Source organism: Leopardus geoffroyi, chromosome A2, assembly GCF_018350155.1.
Source record: "Leopardus geoffroyi isolate Oge1 chromosome A2, O.geoffroyi_Oge1_pat1.0, whole genome shotgun sequence".
Classification (NCBI taxonomy): Eukaryota; Metazoa; Chordata; class Mammalia; order Carnivora; family Felidae; genus Leopardus; species Leopardus geoffroyi.
The window spans coordinates 53,182,746-53,205,139 of NC_059331.1; the positions used below are offsets into that span (position 1 = coordinate 53,182,746).

Below are 22,394 nucleotides of genomic sequence, written 5' to 3' on the forward strand. Positions count from 1 at the left end.
CCAAAGAGCTGTGGGAGCATAGAGGAAGGAGCAATTAATTCTGCTGGTATGTAGGAAGGGGCTTAGGGGAGGTGACATTTGAATTTAGTGTTAAAGGATATTCAGAGGGGGGCGCCTGGGTAGCTGTCAGTTAGGCGTCTGATTTCAGTTCAGGTCATGATCTCACAGTTCGTGAGTTCGAGCCCCATGTTGGGCTCTGTGCTGACAGCTCAGAGCCTGGATCCTGCTTCAGATTCTGTGTCTCCCTGTCTCTCTCTGCCCCTCCCTTGCTTGCACTCTGTCTCTCAGAAATGAATAAATGTTAAAAAATTTTTTAAAAAGAGAGGATGTTCAGAGGTTTGGCAGATGGAAAGAGTGGAAGGTCATTTTAGGCGTCAGGCACACCGTGGACAAAGGCATGACTGGTGATGTCAGAGGCGAGCAAGAGCAGAGGTGAAGGGTGCACAGGAGGGATGGACGGTGGCACGGGCGGGTTGTGTAGAGCCACACCAAGAAGTTCTGCTTATGCTCTGTCAGTTTTGAAAATGTTTGTCTTTGTTTTGAAGCAGAAGAATGGCATGATCCCATCTGAAGCTTGAGAGATCCCTCTGGGGACAGCCAGCGAGATGAATTAAGAGGTTTGCAAACTCTGTAAAGGGCCAAGTAGCACATAGCCTTGCCGAAATATGATCTTTGTCACAACCTCTCAACTCTGCTCTTGAGGCGTGAAAGCAGCCACAGACGATACCCGAATGTATAAGCCTAGCTGTGTCCTAATACAACGTTATTGCTAAAAAGAGGAGGAACGGATGTGTCTGGGGGGCTGTGGTTTATTGCCTCATGGATTAGACAAAGAGAAGAATGAGAGCAAGTAGACTCCGGACTATCCAGAAGTTCTCCCGTTAGTGGTGAAAATCAAAATGGAGCAAAGGAAGTATGATTTTTTAACTGAGCCAGAGGATGTCTTCAGACTTCAAGAAGAGTCAGGTCCTCAATATGGGCTGGGCTGGAAAATAGAACTCTGCTTCCCACCCACCAGCCATTGTTTCTTACAAGGTCAGGCAGTACGCCAGGCAGGCGCCAAAGCCCGACACTCATTTGGGTCGCTGGAGTTCTCTGCAGGCCCTGTGTCAGGGAGGGGGGAGATACAGAGCCTATACTAGTGACAGTCCTCCCAAGGAACCCACAGCCCAGGCAAGGAGAAGCTCGGGTAATAAGGTACAAAGTCTTGGCAAAGCATCATTTGGTCTGAGACAGGAAGGCTTGATTCCGGTTAATTTAAGTAAAGAAGAGTGTGTTCAGGGCACCTCCTAGAACTCACACTGAGCCAGGAGCTGCAAAGTTAGGAGCAAGTGCCTCTCTTGGTCTCTCAGTGTCTGCTGCAGGCTTTGCATATCCGTTTTTCACCCTGGTGTGCAGATGACTCAATAGTCAGCATGGGGTGGAGACACGGAGAAGGTTTATGAGTGGCCTTATAAAAATATGCAGGCTTTCAAACAGCCGTTTACAAAGTTCTGCCTGCTGACAAAAACTGTCAAGCTTCTTTGCTCTCGGCTAGGATTATGTCAACCCAAGGTAGTAACACTGGTTATCACATACTAATCAGCCACTGTGATTGGCTGCTGGTGACATAATAGAAATTCATGAACATGATTGGCGGGCCAGCCACCCCAGCTGAGCCTCAGAGCAGGAAGGTGGAGGACAGGAGTGGCATGTGTCCAGGATGGGATCACAAGAGCAGGAGGGGAGGGGAGGGGGAGAAACGACCAAAATCTTTTAAGGCATCAAGCAGTCTTTGAAATAATAAAGAGGGTCTTCGAGGTAGTGAAAACTGGGTATGGTCCCCAAAGTGCACGTGGGTTCTTTTGTGTTTCTTCGGGCTCCTCCTGTATCAGGTGTCTCTCTCTCTCTCCTCTGTCTCTCTCACTCTCTCTCTCCCCAGTGACTTGCAGACAAGTGCTGACACGCCTCCCTCCACTCCCGGTCCCTTTCTCTCTGCCCAGACCTGCTCTCTGGAGCCCCTAGGCTGGCAGCCAGCTTCCCCCACACTTCAGCCCAGCCCAGCCTGAGGACCTGGGCCCTTGCCTGCTCCAAGTGGCCACCATATCAGTTTCCCGAGCTGCGGCCTTGTGTGGGGACAAGGCACCTACCTTGACAAATTCTGCAAACAGCCAAGCCACAGCAGGAAGAATACACATAACAAGAAACACAAACATGTGGGCCGTCAGGAGTGTTTTCTTTAACACGAGCAGTAACTAGGGACTGAGGACTGGCTCACCTGGTGAGTCACTGCACATTGTCTCCTCTTGGCTGGCCACCAGAAGAGAATACATGCCACAGCCGGTGGCCTCCAGGGACAACGTGGGGAATTTTAGAAAGGCTCTGGGTTGGCAGAAGAGAACAGTACAGCATGGCGGGGAGGCCACTGGGAGTTGGGATTCTATGCCTGGCTCAGGGCACACTTGCTGTGTGACGTTGGGCTCCTCTGTGAGTCTCTGTCGCCTCATCTGTTGCATGGGGGGAAACAACTCAATCGTCTCTAGGCCTTTTCCAGCTTAGTTTCTCCCCACTGATGGAACAATGATGTTTTAGCAACCGGACGAAGCATTCTGATGCCATTAACACTAACAATACTTGCCCTATATTAAGCTTCCTACTGTGGGCCTGGCACTGTGCCAGGGACTTCACATACACGAATGCTAATCTTGAGAACAATCCTGCCAAGGAGGTATTATCTCCTTCTTAAAGAAGAGGAAGCAAGCAAGTTCCAAGAGATTAAGTAACTTGCCCACTGTCACACAGCTAATAATCTTGATTTAAACCCAGGTCTTTCTGACTCCAAAGTACCCTACGTGTGATCTTTTTTTTCTTTCCGATTTGCTTAAAAAAAAAAAATGCTAAAGGCTAGTACTTTGTTAATTTTTTTCTCCCAACATTTTCCTTTGATGACTACCGTCAAGTACTAGTAGAATATCCAAACCTACTGGCAAGTGGATATTGGCAATAAATGTCGTGGAGACACTTGGAAACTGGACCCTGAGTGGCTCAATAGCTTGTTCCTCCTGTGAGCCAGTACGCTTATGGCTGTGATTTTATTCTCTAACAGTCTGCACAATTAATTAAGCAGGTGTTTCTAGCCTGACCTACAAGCGAAATCCACCAATGTATTTGGAGCTAAGTCATCGTTTGTATAACGAGGCACAGAAATGCCAGTGTTTCATCATCCTCTGCAAAGGAAGCTGCCTTGCAGGTGCTCTGCCACCTAAAACAGGTTTGAGCACCCTTGTCCTCTGACTCTGTGAATGTTCTGTGTATGCACAGGAAAACTTCCTGGACAAAACAGAGCAAGGGAGAGTTCTCCTGCCACTTCTTGCCACCATCCCAGCTCAGGCAGTTGTTTTCTTTTCTTCCCTGGGAATCAGAAAGTATTCTTTCCCTTTAAATGTGCACCTGGCAAGTTCCCTATCAAACCAAGCTGACCTAGGCAGGCTCCCCATCCTGCCAACAAAAGCAGTAATTGAGTTCCAGAGTGGCTAGTAACCAGATGGCCAGGCTAGCACAGGCTGACTAGTTGTGCAATGGGCAGAAGCAGGAGCATGTTCCACGAAGCAACCACACACCACAGGCCCAAGGGCAGAGCCTGCAATCTCCTGGCTCCCAAGACTGCCCCTGGACCTTACCTCTTGCCCTTTGAGGTCCAAACTGGTGAGCCAGAATACTTTTCTTATTACTATCTCCAAATGACCTCCCCTACATTCCCTGCAGGCTTTAGAATCCTGCTCACCATCTTCTTTTCTGTCATATTCCCTGCCACCATCCTGGAGATTTCTTTATTTTTTAAAAAGATTTTATTTTTAAGTAATCTCTACACCCAAAGTGGGGCTTGAACTCACAACCCTGAGAATTAAGAGTTTCATGCTCTATTGACTAAGCCAGCCAGGTGCCCCGAGAATTTTTTTTAGGTTTATTTATTTATTTATTTTGAGAGAGAGAGAGAGAGCAGGGGAGGGGCAGAAATGGAGAGAGAGAAAGAATCCCAAGCAGGTCCTGGGCTGTCAGTGTGGAGTCGGATGCGGGGCTTGAACTCCCAAACTGTGAGATCATGACCTGAGCTGAAAGAGTCAGACGCTTAACCGACTGAGCCACCCAGGTGCCCCAGAGAAGTTTTAAAATAAAATCATGCCACTATGCTAGTGGAGGTAACTTAATTCAGATCCAGATGTCATGATTATTTACTGAGCTCCTCTTGTGAGCTATGTGTTACTATGCATGTTGTCCCATTCAATCCTAAAGGTAACCAATGGAGCTTTTGCCTTTTTATTCAGAGCTCATGTAGCTCTATGAAGGGTTTGGGCGTCTCCCTAAAGGGGCTGAGGTGCTACTATGTGAGGTCAAAATTAATACTAATGCAGTTTTACAGATAAGGAAACTGAGCATTAGAATAAATGTTGTCCTTAAGCCCATAGAGTAACTGGCATAATGGAAACTTGAACTTAAATCTAAGAAGCATAGTGAGAAGGGCAGAGTGCCAATGGGAATATGAACACCTACCTGGCAGGGTTATTGTAGAGAGATTGATGTACTTAGGTGAAGTGCAGGAGAGCAGGAGGTACTCAGGCAGTGTTACCTTCTTTCTCCTGTGGTCCTTCAGATTTGGAGCCATTCTACCTTGCTGCTTCGTGATCAGTGGGATTCTTTGGGGAAGATGCCTGTAATCTTACAGCAGATAAAATGCTACCATAGTTGGTCAATCTGAGACTCATGCCAACCCTTGCAAGGTAGTTATCTCATTTTCCAGAAAAGGAAGCCCAACTTCTTGGAGGCTAAAGGAGGGCCACTCAGCTGATAAGCAGTAGGGTTGGGATTTGAGCCTGGGTCTGACTATCCCGAGAGGCCACATCTTTCCCTTTCAACTATGTGGTGACTTTCTGAGTTAAGAAGCTTTTCATACCCATAAGCATAGAAAAATTACGTATTTCCTTTTAATAAGTTAATACTGTGTGGAAATATTTGGGAATTGGAAAGTAAGGAGGCACTCTCTTCTGTCTTGCAAATAAAGAGGAAGGAGACAGGGAAGAGTGTTAGCTGCATAATCATATGGACATATGTAATCACGTGTAAAATAATCACATAGTTTAAGGTTCACATGCCAACCTGATGAAAACAGCCTGGTTAGTACACATTTTAAAAACAAACGTATTTTACATTTATAAGTGAGTTAAACATTTCTAAAATTCTCATTCTTTTGTTGGAAAAAAGATCTTTTGCTTTTTTGGTCTTGAATAAAAATATCTGGAAAACATATGTTTGTTGTTCTAGTTAAATAAAACCATTGACATCGCGGCATTTGTGCTAGCTGTGACTGTACTCCTAATGAAAATAGTGAAAAGATGACCTCAAACCCCTCCCTGACCTGCAGAATTGGAAATGGGTCATCTCCCAGTGAATTCACAGTTATCTGCTTCCATTAGCTTCATATTCTGGAATAGCTCCAGAATTCAAAAAAAAAAAAAAATTATTTGCGGCATCTGGTCTTCCCAAAAAGGAAACCTTAAAATTAACTCTGAGATAAGAAAGATGCATAATAAGGTTGTGTTAAACAACTCGAGTGTGCTTACAAGAGAAAAACTTATATGGAATCTTTTATTGCAGGAATCAAATCAGGTCTAAATAAGTATTAAAGTTACAATTTAAGTGCATTTGATTAAAGAGTCCCATCAAGGTCTTTGAACTAAGACATAGACTGGAACCCTACTCACTTGGTTCCAAAACAGTTTTTCAATATAAAGAACATGTAATTGGCCAAGGAACAGGGGTCAAAAACACAAATCCCGCAGGGTCAGGCAGGTAATGTAAACCAGAGTTTGGAGAGACAGGTTCCCCTCACCTGTAAGATGAAGGTAATGAAAATACAAATCTCACAGTACTGTTGTAAGGATTAAATTAGATAATGCCCGCGAAAATGCATTCAGAGACATGGTTGTCGCTGTTAAGTCTCTGTACAAATAGTAACCATTGTTATTGTGGGATCTTCGCCCACTTGCTTTCTTTGAAGGACATCATGACTTCCTAATAAGCTCCCTTGTCTTTCACACACCCTTGACACACCCCCGTCTTTCTTCTTTCCCATCTGTGAGGAAGCTAAGAATCCAATAAAATTGCATAGCAGCATCTGAAAGACAAAAGTGAAACAAAATGGGATGTTCTTGCTTCATCATTTTCCTGAACCAGCTTTTGTGAGAGTTTACTATGGGCAAGGCATGGGTGGCTGGAAGAGATGAATAGAGTTCTTACCAGCCATCAAATGAAGAGAGAAAGAGCCTTCTTCCCACTGCAGAAAGAAGCCAGTATATAGACTGTCAGAAAACATCCATGAGGGCACTGCCCAGTGGAGATACCATGGGAGGGACACATGTTAATTTCAACTGTTTAGTAGCATGTTAAAAAAAAAAAGTAAAAAGGAACAGGTGAAATTGGTATTAATATTAGCATTAAAAGTATATTTTGGGGGCATGTGGGTGACTTCGCTCAGGTCATGATCTCACGGTTCATGAGTTCGAGCCCCGTGTCGGGCTCTGTGCTGACAGCTCGGAGCCTGGAGCCTGCTTCGGATTCTGTGTCTCCCTTTCTCTCTGCCCCTCATCCGTTCACACTCTGTCTCCCTCTCTCAAAAATAAATAAACCTTAAAAAAATTTAAAAAATATATATATTTTGGCTAATGTTTTCAAAATAATTATTTCAATATGCAATAAACGTAAAAAAATTATTAATGAGACATTTACATTCCTTTTGTCATACAAAGACTTTGAAATGTGGTGTATACTCTATACTTACATCACTCCTCAATTTGGACCAGTCATATTTCAAGGGCTCTATGGCTACATGTGTTTGGTGGCCACCATATTGGAAAGGAGGTCTATGAGACCTCTAGAAAAAAGTGCTCAAGAAAAATGTTAACAAATGGGGTACCTGGGTGGCTCAGTCAATTAAGTGTCTGACTCTTTTTTTTTTTTTTTTTTTAATTTATTGTCAAGTTAGCTACCCTATGGTGTAGTCTTGGCTTCAGGAGTAGATACCCGTGATACATCACTTACATACAACACCCAGTGCTCATCCCAACCAGTGCTCTCCTCAATGCCTATCACCCATTTTCCCCACCCTCCCAACCCCCCACCCTCATCAACCCTCAGTTTGTCCTTTGTATTTAAGACTCTCTTATGGTTTGCCTCCCTCCCTGTTTGTATCTTATTTTTCCTTTCCTTCCCCTATGGTCATGTTAAGTTTCTCAAATTCCACATATGACTGAAACCATATGATACCTGTCTTTCTCTGACTGACTTATTTCACTTAGCATAATACCCTCCAGTTCCATCCAAAGCATCTGACTCTTGATTTCAGCTCAGGTCTTGATCGCAGGGTCGTGAGTTAAAACCCCACATTGGGGTCCACGCTGGGTGTGGAGCCAGCTTAAAAAAATAAAAGAGTGTTAACATATAAACATTTAATGTTTGAATGTTTCTTCTACATTATGGGGGCTCTGAAGTTTTATCAGCTGAAAAAGGTCCGGAAGGCCCTTTTGACTTCAGCACCATTCAGATTCCCTCCAGAAACACAGCAAACATTCCTCCAGCTGACAGTTCACAGTTGGGTCTTTCTGTGGGCTTTGCCACCAGCCAAAGGAAGTTGCCTTGATCAGGGTAGGCCCCACATCCAATAACTTGTTGTTGCGTTAGTAAGAAGTCCTGACTGCCTTGTCTCAGTTTGGGACCACCCTGCAAAGCCACCCAGCTCCAGAGCTTCCTGAAGGAACAGCTGAGGCCCCTGTTACAGCTGCATCCCAGCTCAACTCGTCCCTCTGCCTGATCCTGCTGCCCTCACTTTTTTTTTTTAATGTTTAGTTATTATTATTTATTTTTATATTAAAAATTTTTTAAGTTTATTTATTTATTTTGAGAGAGAGAGAGAGAGAGCACAAGTGAGGTAGGGGCAGAGAGAGAGGGAAAGAGAACTCCAAGCAGGCTCCACACTGTCAATGCAGAGCCCAACGTGGGGCTCAAACACATGAACTGTGAGATCATGACCTGAGCTGAGATCAAGAGTGGAACGCTTAACTGACTGAGCCACTCAGGTGCCCCTGTTTGTTATTTTTGAGAGAAAGAGAGAGAGAGAGAGCTGGGGAGGGGCAGAGAGAGAGGGGGACAAAGGATCTGAAGCAGGCTCTGTGCTGACTGCAGAGATCCAGATGTGGGTCTTGAACTCGCAAATGCTGAAATCATGACCTGAGCCAAAGTCAGACACTTCACCGACTGAGCCACCCAGATGCCTCTGCCCTCACTTTCTTACAGGTATGACTCTTGAGAGCATGCTTCCATACCCCTCCTGCAGGCAGATTCCCTTCTCAGAGCCCGTTTCCTGAGGAATCCTCCTAACACTTCTACCCCGTGTTAGGTTGCCCTTCATAAGGACAGCAGCTGTATTAACAGACTGACATTTTTCTGTGTCATACTTGGACAAGGACCCTGAAGTCTGTGGGCCTCTTGTCAGATGATCGGCTATTTATCTGCACAAAGGAGGAAAATATGTAATCACTGCAAGTTCCCTGGTACAAGTCGCTCCAGGTTTTAGGAACGATACTTGGGTCTCCAATTTCTGTAAAAAAAGAAAATAGGGAGAAACCTGCCACCTGCCACTCAACATACAAATGAGGTAAGAGTGGATGTCACCGTGGCCCGTCTTGTTAGCCATGCTTCCTCATGCAGTGAGGTTTGTAGATTCTCAATTCAAAGGTCCCAACAACCTTTCTGAGAGCAACCCTGGGCCAGGGACAGGCTGAGGAATCCTATTTTCTGGTAGAGGACGGTAAGCAGTGTAGCTAACATCCAAGTTATCTTTGGCATAGCATTGGAGAGGGAACAAAGGGAATGTGATACCCTTTGATTTGTCTCCTTGTCCTGAAGTCTAGCTTGGCTTAAAAGGTGACACACAGCTCTGGTGGGAGACCCTCAGACAAAACCCTAAATTCTCAAGCAAAAAAAAAAAAAAAAACAAACCAAAAATGTCCTACCACCTGCTCTTTGTCACCTCCTTACTTTTCCAGCCTTTAGGCTTGTTCTTACTTGCTCTTTCTCCGTCCACTCAACTTCTCTCGTTCCTTCAAGACCATCTCAAAGGGTTTCTCCTCCATGAAACCTTCTTTCATTTTGAAGGTTGATATATAATTCACATACCATTCTATTTACCATTTAATGTATTTAAACTATTGAATTTTAAGTACAATTCAATGGTTTATGGTACATTCACAGTTGTGCAACCATCCATCACCAAGATCACTTTTAGAACATTTTCTAAAATGTTTTTTTTCTTTTTTTAAGTTTATTTATTTATTTTGAGAAAGACATAGACAGCATGAGTAGAGGAGGGGCAGAGTGAGAGAGGGAGAGAGAGAGAGAATCCCAAGCAGGCTCTGCACAGCCAGCACAGAGCCTGATGTGGGGCTTGAACTCATGAAACCACGAGATCATGACCTGAGCTGAAACCGAGTCAACGCTTAACTGACTGAGCCATACAGGCACCCCTCTTGTAGAACATTTTCAAAAACATTTTCAAAAAGGCACCCTGCATCCCTTAGCTGTCACTCCTAAACCCTCCATTACCCACCTCCAGCCATGGGTAACTATTAATCTAATTTCTGTCTCTCTATAGTAGCATAATGTTTTCAAGGTTCATCCATGTTGTAGGATGTTGTCAGTATTTCATTATTTTTTTTAGATGTTTATTTATTTATTTTGAGAGAGAGAGAGAGAGAGAGAGAGAGAGAAAGAGAGAGAATCTCAAGCAGGCTTCACACTGTCAGCTCGGAGCCTGATGTGGGGCTCAACCTCACGAACCCTGAGATCATGACCTGAGCTGAGATCAAAAGTCCTATGACCGATTGAGCCACCCAGTGCCCCTTCATTTTTTTTTTAATGCTGAATAATATTCCATTGTGTGGGATATGCCATATTTTATTTATTCATTCATCAGTGATGGATATTAGGTTATTTCCACTTCTTGGCTATTGTGGATAATGGTGCTATGCATATTCTTGTACAAGTTTTTTGTGGGCATATGTTTTCATTTCTCTTGGCTCTATAGCTATAAGTGGAATTGTTGGATCATATGGTAACTCTATGTTTAGCCATTTGAAGAACTGCCAGCCTGTTTTCCACAGCAGCTGTGCTATTTCACATTCCTGCAAGCAATATTTGAGGGTTGCAATTTCTCCACACCTTCATCAACGCTTGCTATTTTCTATCTTTTGATTATAGCCACCCTGGTGGGTATACAGTGGTATCTCGTTGTGATTCAATTTGCATTTTCCTGATGACTGATGTTGAGCATCTTTCCATGTGCTTACTGGCCATTTGTGTATCTTCTTTGCAGGAATGTGTATCCAGATCTTCTGCCCATTTTAAAACATGGTTACTTATCTTTTTATTATTGAATTATAAGTGTTTCTATATATTCTAGGTACAAGCACCTTGTCAAATATATGATTTGCAAATATTTTCTCTCATTTTTCTGTGGGTTGCCTTTTCACCTTCTTGATGGTGTCCTTTGAAGCACGTAAGTTTTAAATTTCGATGATATCCCATTCGTCTATTTTTTTTTTCTTTTGTTGCTTGTGCTTTTGGTGTCATGTCTAAGAAGCCATGGACTAATCCAAGGTTATGAAGATTTAGTCATCTTTTATTCTAAGAGTTTTATAGTTTTAGCTGTTATATTCAGGCTTAGATCCATTTGAGATAATTTTCATACATGGTGGGAGGTAAGGGTTCAACTTCATTCTCTTGATGTGGATATCCACTTGTCCCAGCACTGTTTGTTGAAAAAAATCATTTTTCCCTCATTTATGTCTGGGTGCCCGTGCCAAAAATTAAGAAATCAACTGAATGCATGAAACCTTTTTTGATCCTCCCAACTGAATGAGGACCCAGGCCGATGGAGTAGCCTCTATCTGGAACACTGCCAGTCCTGTGGCAGAGGGAAAATGAGACATGGTAAATTCTGGGCTGGCTCTTAAAATTTTGCTCAGAAGTGACACATATCACTCCCATTCCCACTTCATTAGCCAAAAAAAGTCATAAGGCCAAACTGATGTCCTTGGAGAGAAGAAAATTACTCCTCCCATAGGGTGGGGAACTGCAGGGAAGGAAAACAGATTATTCTGGGGAACAGTAATACAATTTAATCCTTCCTCACCGTCCCCTGTATGACCCGACACCTTGTTCTTTTGGTGTTCTTCTGACCTGTCCATTACCCCTTAGCTTTCTTTTCCTGCCTCTTTCATGTTGGTGTTTCCCAGTGTTGTGAGCTTGGCTCTCTTCTCTTCATACTCTATAGACTTCCTAGGGGAATCTCATCCATTACCACAATCTACTACCTGCCAACTCTCCTAGTTACACTTCCAGCTTCTGACCTGTGTGGCCAACTGTCTACTGAACATCTCCCACAGACATTCCAAACTCAGCATGCCGAGACCTGAATTTATCACTGTCTTCATGCCACCCCAAATCTGCACCTCCTCCTGAATCCCCAGTTTGAGAAATAGCACACCATTCTCCCAGTTGCCCCAGCCAGAACCCTGGCACCTTCTTCATATTCAACCACCAAGTTGTACTGAGTCCACTTCCTGAACATCACTTGAATTCGTCCCTTTTGGTCCCTTCTCAATGAGTCTGCTCTAGGTTGCCATTATCTCTCATTCGGATGATTGGTCTTGTCCCTTCTAATCCATTCTTCATGTTGCAGACAAAATGATTTTTGTAAAATGCAAATCCAGTTTGGCCACTCTCCAGTCCCCCACTGGCTCTCCACTGCTCCAGGGATAATGATTAATAACACTAAGAGGCCTTAGGAGACCTTTATGATCTGACTTCTGTTATTTCTCCAGCCTCACTTTTGTACAGTATCTGCGTGGCATTTTATTCATCTTGAGCTAACTTTAGTTCCCTAAACACATTGTGATGTCTCCATTCAGGGCTTTTGAACGAGCACTTCCCTATGCCCAGGATAGTCTTTCCTTCTCTGCAGGGTAACTCCTACTTGTTCATAAAGCAACGGGCTGAACACCACTTAGTCCTTCCCTTCAGACTGGATGAACATTAAGTGATTGAAAGATAGTTTAGCAAAGAGATTAAGAGGCAGTACTCTGCAAACTGATGGCCCAGTTTTGAATCCTGGCTGTCATCTACCAGCTTTGAAATGGCATACAAGGCCTAACTCCTCTGTGCCTCTGTTTCCTCAGGCATAAATTAGGGAATAGGCCTTGAAGAAATGTCAGGTCATTTTCCCTGTTCCATTCAATCCTTCACTTGTTAAAAGTACTTTCACAGATACCCACCTGTGCCTATAAAACTAATTCATTTGCTCCTTACCACAAGTTGGGATTTGGAGAATGGGCATTTCTGTGGGTTAGACTAGCTCAGTAACTTTTTGGGAGGACAGTGTCTAGAGCAATGAGCATCTTCTCTGAGTCTAATGCAGCGGTATCTGGTTGTTAAGGTGACGGCCAGCTCCAGGACAACAGAAGGGCAAGGCTCAGGAGGGAGACATGGGGCTTGAAGACACATCGGCCACATAGTACCTAAAAGGAATTCATGATTGAGCTGGTAGTGTAATCCAAGACTCTGGCCCTAGAGACCCCTCAGCAACCCCCCAGGGAGCTACAGAATTACTAAGAAGTTATGTGACAAAGTATGAAGGAATTATCTCTGTCCACATGGACATTTTGACATTCATCTAGGGGTCACTTGGGTTCTGACATATGATTGTGGGCCAAGGCAGCCCACCAGTGTTGGATACTGTTGTATTTATGGCCTTAGCCAACTATGTTTTCTCCAGTCTCCCAAAGCCTGCTCACCTTTGAGCGGAGTGTGAACACTCAACCATCAACTCCTTCAGAGAGGGCCCAATGTCACCTGGCTGATTTGTGGTACAGCTGACCTGGAATCTGATCATGAGGCTATGGTCACCAAATCCAAAGCTTTTTCCAAGGTCACCTGGGTAATAAAGGGAAATGTTATCACTAGAAGCCATGACTCTCAATTTGTGAGGAAGCACTCTTTTGGGGATCAGGCCTTTCATTAGATGACTGTAAATTTTGGAACAGTGTTTTAAACAATTCTGGACAGAAATCAGAGAAATTTCTTTATTTAAGCTTTATTTAGTTAACTGGTTAGTTTTGCAGGGCAGTGAATAAAAGAGTCTCCAAAAGACAGGTATCAGTCAAATGGAAGTAATATCAACAATAACACTACCCTTTAGTGAGCACCTAGTGTGTGTTCAGTTGTGGAATAGCACAGTGGTTAAGAGCACTGAGCTCGATTCAGACTATTCAAATGTTTGGATTTGAAATCTTGGCTTTCCCATCTAACTAGCAGTGTGACTTTGGGAAAATTACTTAACCTGAGCTTCAGTTTCCTCATTTATAAGTTGGATAATAGTGCCTACTGATAGTATTGCTATGAAGATAAGAGTCATGAGAAATGTTCTGCAGAATAGTAAGCGCTATCAAATTCTCACTGTTCAATATGTAAAACCTGGAGCCATGCTCAACAGTAAAAGTTAACAAGAGTTAACTAGAGCAATCCAATAAGGACACAGCTCCTTCAGGAATGAGGATTTGGGTCACCTCATCAGGAAAGGTCCAGGCGTCCACACCTTCCCCAGAGCCCATGAGCTTGAGGGACAGTGGGCTCTTGAGTTGGAGCAAGTGGTTCAGGCCTAAGCTTATCAGCCATGCTTCTGTACTTACTGGCTCAGGGATGGGCAAGTGATCCACTTAGGGCCCATGAAACCAGACGGAGGCCTGCTGGGAGCTGCTGGAAAGTTTTCTTGCTTTTCTAAGAGGAAGTTTGAAGGGAACCCGCTCTGTCTCCCCAAATGCAAATGGGGAAGCATATAGCCCTTGAAGTTGTTGCCAGCAGTCTCAGAACTATGAGGGGGAGCCAGCCTCAGCATAAGGCCAACACCACAAAAGGCAGAGAGAAGAGTTGGAGAGAAACAGTCTTGAGCGATCCTGTCAACCTGCTGGATCAAACCAACCCTGAAGCCCACCACACTGTTAGCTTTTCAGTTCTTTGAGCTAATGTATTGTTTGTTGTTCAAGGCCCTCTGTGGTGGGTTGCCTATTACTCAAACATTCCTGTTACGATAGGGAAGGCCCTGCAAGGGATGGTCACAGGCTCCTCACCCACAAGTCACTGTCATACACCTTCTAGGAGAACAAAGAGAAATGTAAAAAGCCTAGGTCTAGGAAAATGTTGACATGACACTTGTGAGCTCTCAATGGAAAAAGCCAGGTGAAGAGGAGACTTGAGAGACAGAGGTAGCCACACTTCCCTGCTTGTCACCTGTGGGCTGCATGTCCACAACCGTACGCATAATTTCTCCGTTCACTGACTCTCACGTACCAAAACGCAGACCACAGCTAAAGCTCCTATGTGAGCAGGACACAGATGGTTTTGTATGTAAAGAGGATTCTTCTCTTCTCATGGTAAGTCCTCAAAGGCATTTGGATCCCCCCTGGATAAATATCTAACACATACGTTTCAAAATCAAATATTATACAAACCAAGGTATCTTCAAATTCAAGCAATGGGTCAAAGTGACAAACGCTGTTCTGTCAAAAAGGATCACTTTATTCAACTACACATAACATATAAAAGCAAGCAAAATCAGGATGTTTTCCTCAGCCATCCTTTCCACATTTTGTGTAGTTTTAGTGAACTATAAACCACTGTTTTCTTCATGCCTAAAAGACAAAAAGAAGAAATGGTTAGAAATTTGGGGCTTGATGACCAGATACTCTGCTAGAGCTTCCATGATATTCTCATCAGAGACCTGTCTTTGGAAGGCAGCAGTGATGGGCTGATTGGTGGGGCCCAGGAGACCCTAGGAGCCGAAGATGATTAAGAATCACCATGGTCAACATAAGGGGGAGAGATTCTGATTTAGGCATTACTGCCACAGTGACATGAATGCCAAAGGTACCTGAGTTAATGGGATAAGTGAATCTTTCGAGTTACGAGCCTATCAAGTCTATCATCAGCCTTTGACTTCAGTAGCTCTATTAAAAACGAGAAAGGAAAACAAAGACAAAACTCTGCATGTAAATGGACATCCGCAGCCCCCCTTCTGACTCCCAGTGCCTGCATCCCAACCACCCCCAGCTCCCTGCCACTGTGTCACTGAGTACCCCACCGGCCTGCCCAGAACGGGTATCAGTTCCATCCCTCTCCATCTGTTCGCTCCATCCCCCTTTCAGATTCCTTCTGCAGAAGTGCTTTCCTGGACCCCCCAGGCCGATTCAGATGCTGGTCCTCCTGGTCCCACAGCACCTGTGCTGGCCACGCGTACAGCACTTACCACACTGCGTGGTACTTGTCAGTTTACTGAGCTGTCCCTCTGCCTAGACTGGGAGCTCCTTAAGGACAGGGAGCATGCCTCATTTGTCTCTGTATCCCCATCATCTAGTACAGTGCCTGGCACATAGCAGGTATTCGGTAAACGCTTTTGAAATGATGTGACAGATGCACCTCATCCAGATATGTGACCTTCTAGTCCCCACCTACTTAATCACAAGTACCTGATGAAACCGGAGGAGAGGCTCTCTGGGGGCCAATGGGACAGAAGTAAAATGGGATAGAATAATGGGATGCTATTTGTCTGTCAGATCTAATAGGATCCAATTTGCAGACGGTATTATGGGCTCAACTTCCTTTGTGCTGAGGATGAGATCATTTAGTCTGTGTTTCAGGGTGTGGCCCAAAGATCCCAACAGTCTTTTTCATCATGAGATACAAATTGTGGTGTGTGTTGCAAGTCTGAAACACACACTTCTGGCAGTGCACCTTAAGCTTTGTGGATGAGTAACAGGATTAACTCTGGAGACTCCTACTATGGGGGTTTGAGTGGTCTCTTGAAAATACCTGGGCGTATTACCTGGAAGCTGCCCAGTCTACTCAGAACCTTCGAAGAAGCTACTGCAGGCAGTGGTGGGTAAAAAGGCAGCATATCAGGAAAATTGTTAGCGAATACTTCTATAAGCTCTGGCCCAGCTTTTCTACTGATTATTTGCAAACTGACATAGCGTAGTCAAGAAACTCAGAGCTCCTTTCCCTGCCTCCGCCTCTTTTAATTTTCTCCCTGGAGCAACCACTTTGGTGAACCTCACCCAGTTGAGCATTGAGACTGGAAACTTATTACGTAAGGTTCTTTTTTTTTTAATATTCCAGCCGGAGCCAATCAAGACACTAAGCAGAACACAGGTGGTGCATACAGTAAGGTTCAACATAGCAACCCCAGGGCATTGAGTCACAGCTAGAGGAAGATGCATCAACCATGATAAGTCCCAGCGCAACTTCACAAACCTTACATACAGACTCCTTGGAGCATAACATTTAAGGTAAATACCTAAAGTACATGAGCGTCACCATGTAACCATGGTTTGCTGCTACTGCACAGAAACCTCTTTTCGTTGAAAACGGTCTCTCCCTTTGATGGCTCTGACAGAGTGAGTCTCAGAAAGACTGCAGGAGGGAACTGTGTTAGAAAGAGCACTAGAATAGGAGTCAAGAGACCTGAAATCTAGTTGCAGCTGGACCACAAACTTACAGTTTGTGACTCACTCTCTCTGCGCCTTGACTTTCCCATCTGCAAAAAGACTGGTTGGACTAGTTCAGGGTTCTCTAACAACGTCAGTCTGTAGGAAAGTGAGGAGGAAACTGTAGGAAAGTTTGCTGTGTGTGTGCACGTGTGCACTTCTGTGCAGAGTGTGCAGTTTTTGTCAGATTTTCACAGGGAGCCAGGATTTGCAGAAGGTTAAGAACCAACAGATTGGAACAAAGAATTCTTTCGGCCTTAATATTCTAACTGCAATTCAGGTAGAAGAATAACAGTGCATGAAGTTGGGAGTGGGCAACATTTCCTAAACAGGGCACAAAAGCTGCTCCCATAAAGGACATTGATAAACTGGACTGAAAAAAATTAAGAGCATCTTTTCATCCAAAGATACCATCGAGTAAAGGATCTATACACTTAAAATTATAGAAAGCTTATAGAAGAAATTGAAGAAAACACAAAGAAATGGAAAAATATTCCATGCTCATGGATTGGAAGGACAAATATTATTAAAATGTCAATACTACTCAAAGCAATCTACACATTCAATATAATCCCTATCAAAATAACACCAGCATTCTCACAGAGCTAGAACAAATGATTCTAAAATTTGTATGGAACCAGAAAAGTCCCCAAATAGCCAAAGTAATGTTAAAAAAGAAAACCAAAGCTGGAGGCATCACAGTTCCAGACTTCAAGCTGTATTACAAAGTTGTAATCAAAAAGAGACACATAGATCAATGGAATAGAATAGAGAACCCAGAAATGGACCCATAAATGTGTGGCCAACTAACATTTGACAAAGCAGGAACGAAAATGGAAAAAAAGACAGCTTCTTCAGCAAATGGTGTTAGGAAAACTGGACAGCAACATGCAGAAGAATTAACATGGACAACTTTCTTACACCATACACAAAAATAAACCCCAAATGGATGAAAGACCTAAATGTAAGACAAGAAACAATGAAAATCCTAGAGGAGAAAATAGGCAACAACCTCTTTGACTTTGGCCACAGCAACTTCTTACTAGACATGACTCTGGAGGCAAGGGAAATAAAAGCAAAAAGGAACAATTGGGACCTCAACAAAATGAAAAGTTTCTGCACAGTGAAGGAAACAATCAACAAACTAAAAGGCAATTGACAGAATGGGAGAAGATATTTGCAAATGACATATAAGATAAATGGTTAGTACCCAAAATCTATAAAGAACTTATCAATCTTAACACCCAAAAAACAAATAACCCAGTGAAGAAATGGGCAAAAGACATGAATGGACACTTTTCCAAAGAAGTCATCCAGATAGCTAACAGACATGAAAAGATCCTCAGCATCTCTCATCATCAGGGAAATACAAATTAAAACCACAAAGAGATACCATGCCACATCTGTCAGAAAGGCTAAAATGAACAACTCAGGAAGCAACAGATGTTGGTGAGCATGTGAAGAAAGGGGAATACTTCTGCACTGCTGGTGGGAATGCAAACTGGTACAGCCACTCTGAAAAACAGTATGGAGGCTCATCAAAAAAATTAAAAATAGAGTTACCCTGTGACCCAGTAACTGCACTAGTAGGTATTTATCCAAAGGATAGTGGAGTGCTGATTGAAAGGGGCACATGTACTCCAATGTTTATAGCAGCACTATTGATAATAGCCAAAGTATGGAAAGAGCCCAAGAGTCCATTGACTGATGAATGGATAAAGAAGATGGATAAAGAATACCTAAAGTACATGAGCATCACCATGTAGCCATGTTTTACTGTTCTGTATATATACAATGGAATATTACTCAGCAATCGAAAAGAATGAAATCTTGCCATTTGCAATAATGTGGATGGAACTACAGTGTATTATGCTAAGCGATAAGTCAGTCAGAGAAAGACAAATATCATATGATTTCACTCATATGTGGAATTTAAGAAATAAAACAGAAAGGAAGGAAAAATAAGATATAAGCAGAGAGGGAGGCAAACAATAAGAGACTCTTCAATACAGAGAACTGAGGACTGCTGGAGGGGTGGTGGGTGGGGGCATGGGCTAAATGGGAGATAAGCATTAAGGAGGGCACTTGTTGGGATGAGCACTGGATGTTATATGTAAGTGATGAATCACCAAATTCTACTCCTGAAACTATTACTACACAATATACAATTAACTTGGATTTAAATAAAATTAAAAAAAATACACCATCAAGATAGTGAAGTGACAACCACCAAGTGGGAGACTTTTGCGCTATGCATATCAGACAGACCTGTATCCAGACTTTACAGAGAATTCAGTAAGAAAAGGTAGACAATTCAGGGGCACCTGGGTGGCTCACTCAGTTGGGCGTCCGACTTCAGCTCAGGTCATGATCTCACGGCTTGTGAATTTGAGCCCCGCATCCAGGTCTGTGCTCTCAGCTCAGAGCCTGGAGCCTGCTTTGGATTCTGGGTCTCCCTCTCTCTCTGTCCCTCCCCTGCTCATGCTCTGTCTCTCTGTCTCTGTCTCTGTCTCTCTCTCTCTCTCAAAAATAAACATTAAAAAAAAATGAAAAACACAAAAAGATAGACAGTAGAAAAATGAGCAAAAAAACTAGAATAGGCACTTCACAAAAGAGGATATCCAAATAAACATGGAACAAATGCCCAGCTTCGTTAGCCATCAGAAAAATGTAAATTAAAACTCCAATATGATACCACTACTCACCTATCAGGGTGCCTAAAATGAAAAAGACATAGTATCAAGTAAGGAGGAGCTGCACCAGGAGCTCAGTTAGTGGGAGTGTAATTTGGACAACTATTAGGTAGTATTACCAAAGTTGAACATCCACATACTTTATGATCTTGTAATTCCACCCCTAAGTATGCACCCAGGAGAAATGCACAGGTTTGCTCACCAAAACGCAGGTACAGAAACATTCACAGTGGCACTACCTATAATGGCCCCAGAGTGGAACCAACCCAAGAAACCATTAACATAGAGTGGGTAAACTGTGGTATAATCATACAGTGGGCTCATGGCAATGAGGATAAATGAACTATTGCTGCTCCCACCACCATGTTGAATCTCATTGATATAATGGGGAGTGAAAGACACAGGAGACTACATATTTGCTTAAAGTTCAAAATGGGCACAACGGAAGCAAGGCATTGGAAGTCAAACACTAGTTACTACTGGAGGAACAGTGACCTTGACTGGCACACCGTCTGGGGGATGGTTCTGTTCTATTTCTTCATCTGGGTCTAGGTTCATGAGTGTTCACTTTGTGAAAATTCACCAAATTTCTGATATATGCATTTTCTGTACATATGGAGATTTTTTTTCTACTACCAAAAGCCTCGAATCTTTGATTTATTCGGTCACTGAAATACACTGAGCCAGTATTTATTGAGCATCTATATAATACTAGACACCGAGCTAGCTGTTGGGAATACTGGTATGGACAACAGTTATGGTTTCTGCTCTTACAGTTTACAATCCACAGAATTCTACTTGGCTTACCTTAAGTCTACTTTTGGTTTCTGCTCTCTTTCTATAGAAAAGGATGGTGATTTAGGAAGTCTGTATTTAGAATGTGTCTTGGGGGAAGACATTTAGAACCACCGTCATTGTCTTTGCTCCTTCTCCAAAGGATAAAGATGGAATATCTCTTTAGATACCGTGTCTTTAGACAGATTCTTATCTACCTAAAGTGAGTCATTATGGATTTTGATTAGTATCTAAAGTCAGATCTGTTTTGGAAGCATATAGAAATCTACTTCAACATATGGCTCCTAAGGTTTTACTTCTGTTGATTTCTATCTTGTTCCATGTGACCTGCAGCAAAGTTACTCACATGTAAGACCATGAATCCCTATGTGACTTTAAACAAGACGGGTCTGATGACAGACACAGTTCTCCAGGAAGCAATGTGAGGCAGAGACAGGAGTAGGTTGTGAGAGATCTCTCCGTTCCCATAATTTTACTTTTCAGATATTTATGAGGGAAAATCAGCAAGCCCCCAAACAGTCTTCCAATTATTTTCCAATCATAGACCTTATCTACGAAGAAAATCTCTTGAAGCAGAAGTACAACTTATTTTAAGGACTCTTGGGTTAAATAATAAGCTGGAAAAAAAAAACCCATAACTATTATACGTTCTTCTTATTTAATATGTAGGTACCAAAAAATGGAAGAAGTGTTTTAGTAATAAGAAATCAGAAGCAGAGGATAATCAATGATCATTCTATTGTGTTCCAGGAAAGGGCTGGTAAGGAACCCCTCAGGTATGTCAGAAACTTTTTAGGAACAAGACTAAACCTGTTTTGTTAATTCAGTTGAATCCTTTGAAGCTAGAGAGGTAAATAGGTATCTGTCTCCAGAGTCAATTATGACTGACCAGGAAGTGAGGTGGGGAAAAATAAAGCAAGATTTCAGAAATTAAACTCATCATCCTCCCTGACTGCCCCCACCTCTGGGAATGGCAGCAACATCCATTGCTTTCCAAGCCAGAAACCTGGGAGTTCTGTTTGACTCCTCTCTCTCCTTCACTTCCCATGACCCTCCAATCATCTGGAACAGGTAACTTGCCCTCTCAATATTGTGTACATCTCTCCTCTCTGCCTGCAATGACCTGAGTTCAGACTGCCTAACTCCTCCACTGACTGGCTGCAACCAGAGCTAATCAGTTTCCCGAGCAATAGCTTTATCTCCTTTCCCTCTCTTCTCTATTCTCTGTAGCCATCGAGGTCTTGCTACAATCCTTCAGTGGCTTCCCTCTGCCCTCAAAATAAACTCTGAATTCCTCTGCCTGGCTTTTCAGGCCCCCCTTCACTGGCTTCTGCTTACTTCTCATCACTATATTCCACCATCTCTCTCTTATTCCCATACCAGAATACTGAAGCAGGTTGTTAACGGGAAGGCTGCTGCTGATCAGCATATGACAGATTGTGGGGCGCCTGGGTGGCTCACTTGGTTAAGCGTCTGACTTCGGCCTAGGTCATGATCTTGTGGTTCACAAGTTCGAGCCCTGCATCAGGCTCTGTGCTGACAGCTTGGAGCCTGGAACCTGCTTCAGGTTCTGTGTCTCCCTCTCTCTCTGCCCCCTCCTTGCTTGTGCTCTGTCTCTCTCTCAAAAAAAAAAAAAAAAAAAAAAGAAAAAAAAAAAGAATACGACAGATTGCTTAGCTGGTCTTCTGTGACCAGTCTGAGATGTGATGCCATCTGCTGCCACCATGAAAAGAGGAGCAGGCCAGTATCAGGAGACTAAATGGCCTTTCACTTCTCCTGAGCTGCTGGTGAGTTAGTCTAAAAGGGGAAAACAGTGTTTGGCTTTGGAGGTAGTAAGACCACATGAGAACAGGCAATCGTGCTATCAAACAGTTTGTTAGAAAAGGCAATCCTCTGGGCTGGTTATAGATGCCTGGCCTCTATCTTTCCTAGGAATAGAGTGAAATTTAGATCTAGACTCACCCAAGTTTATAAAACACCTACTAGGTACATACTGGACCCTCTCAGAACATGTACTGAGCTGGGTATAGTAACCCCTCCATTTCAAGGAAGAAGGGCTAATTAACATACCAAGGTTACAGAGGCAACAAATGAATAACTGCAACACAAGTCCGGGTCTTCTGACCCGAAGCTTAGCTCCTTGGTTAGCTATGTATCTCTGAAGCTAAGCATATTTCAATATAAAAGGTATTAATTAGCTAAGGGGGAAGTCTGAACCTTCCTTTTCACCCCTCCCCCCAGTGGGAGGCTATGAAGGGAGGCATGAGAATGGCTAACAACG

The 22,394-nt window shown here is 43.3% G+C and overlaps 1 protein-coding gene across 7 annotated transcripts in view; it reads right to left on the reverse strand.

Moving 5' to 3' along the window:
- Nucleotides 1–14,640: 14,640 nt before the first annotated feature.
- The window catches only part of TAMM41 (TAM41 mitochondrial translocator assembly and maintenance homolog), a 50,800-nt gene continuing 43,046 nt past the window's right edge, over nt 14,641–22,394 (reverse strand). For all 7 annotated transcript variants that reach the window (XR_006716040.1, XM_045493824.1, XM_045493826.1 and 4 more), the window contains one exon: nt 14,641–14,774. Coding sequence is in view for 6 of the 7 variants with exons in the window: in XM_045493824.1 (XP_045349780.1) it covers nt 14,698–14,774 (77 nt within the window). In the remaining variant the exon portion in view is untranslated. The remainder of the gene's footprint in view (nt 14,775–22,394) is intronic.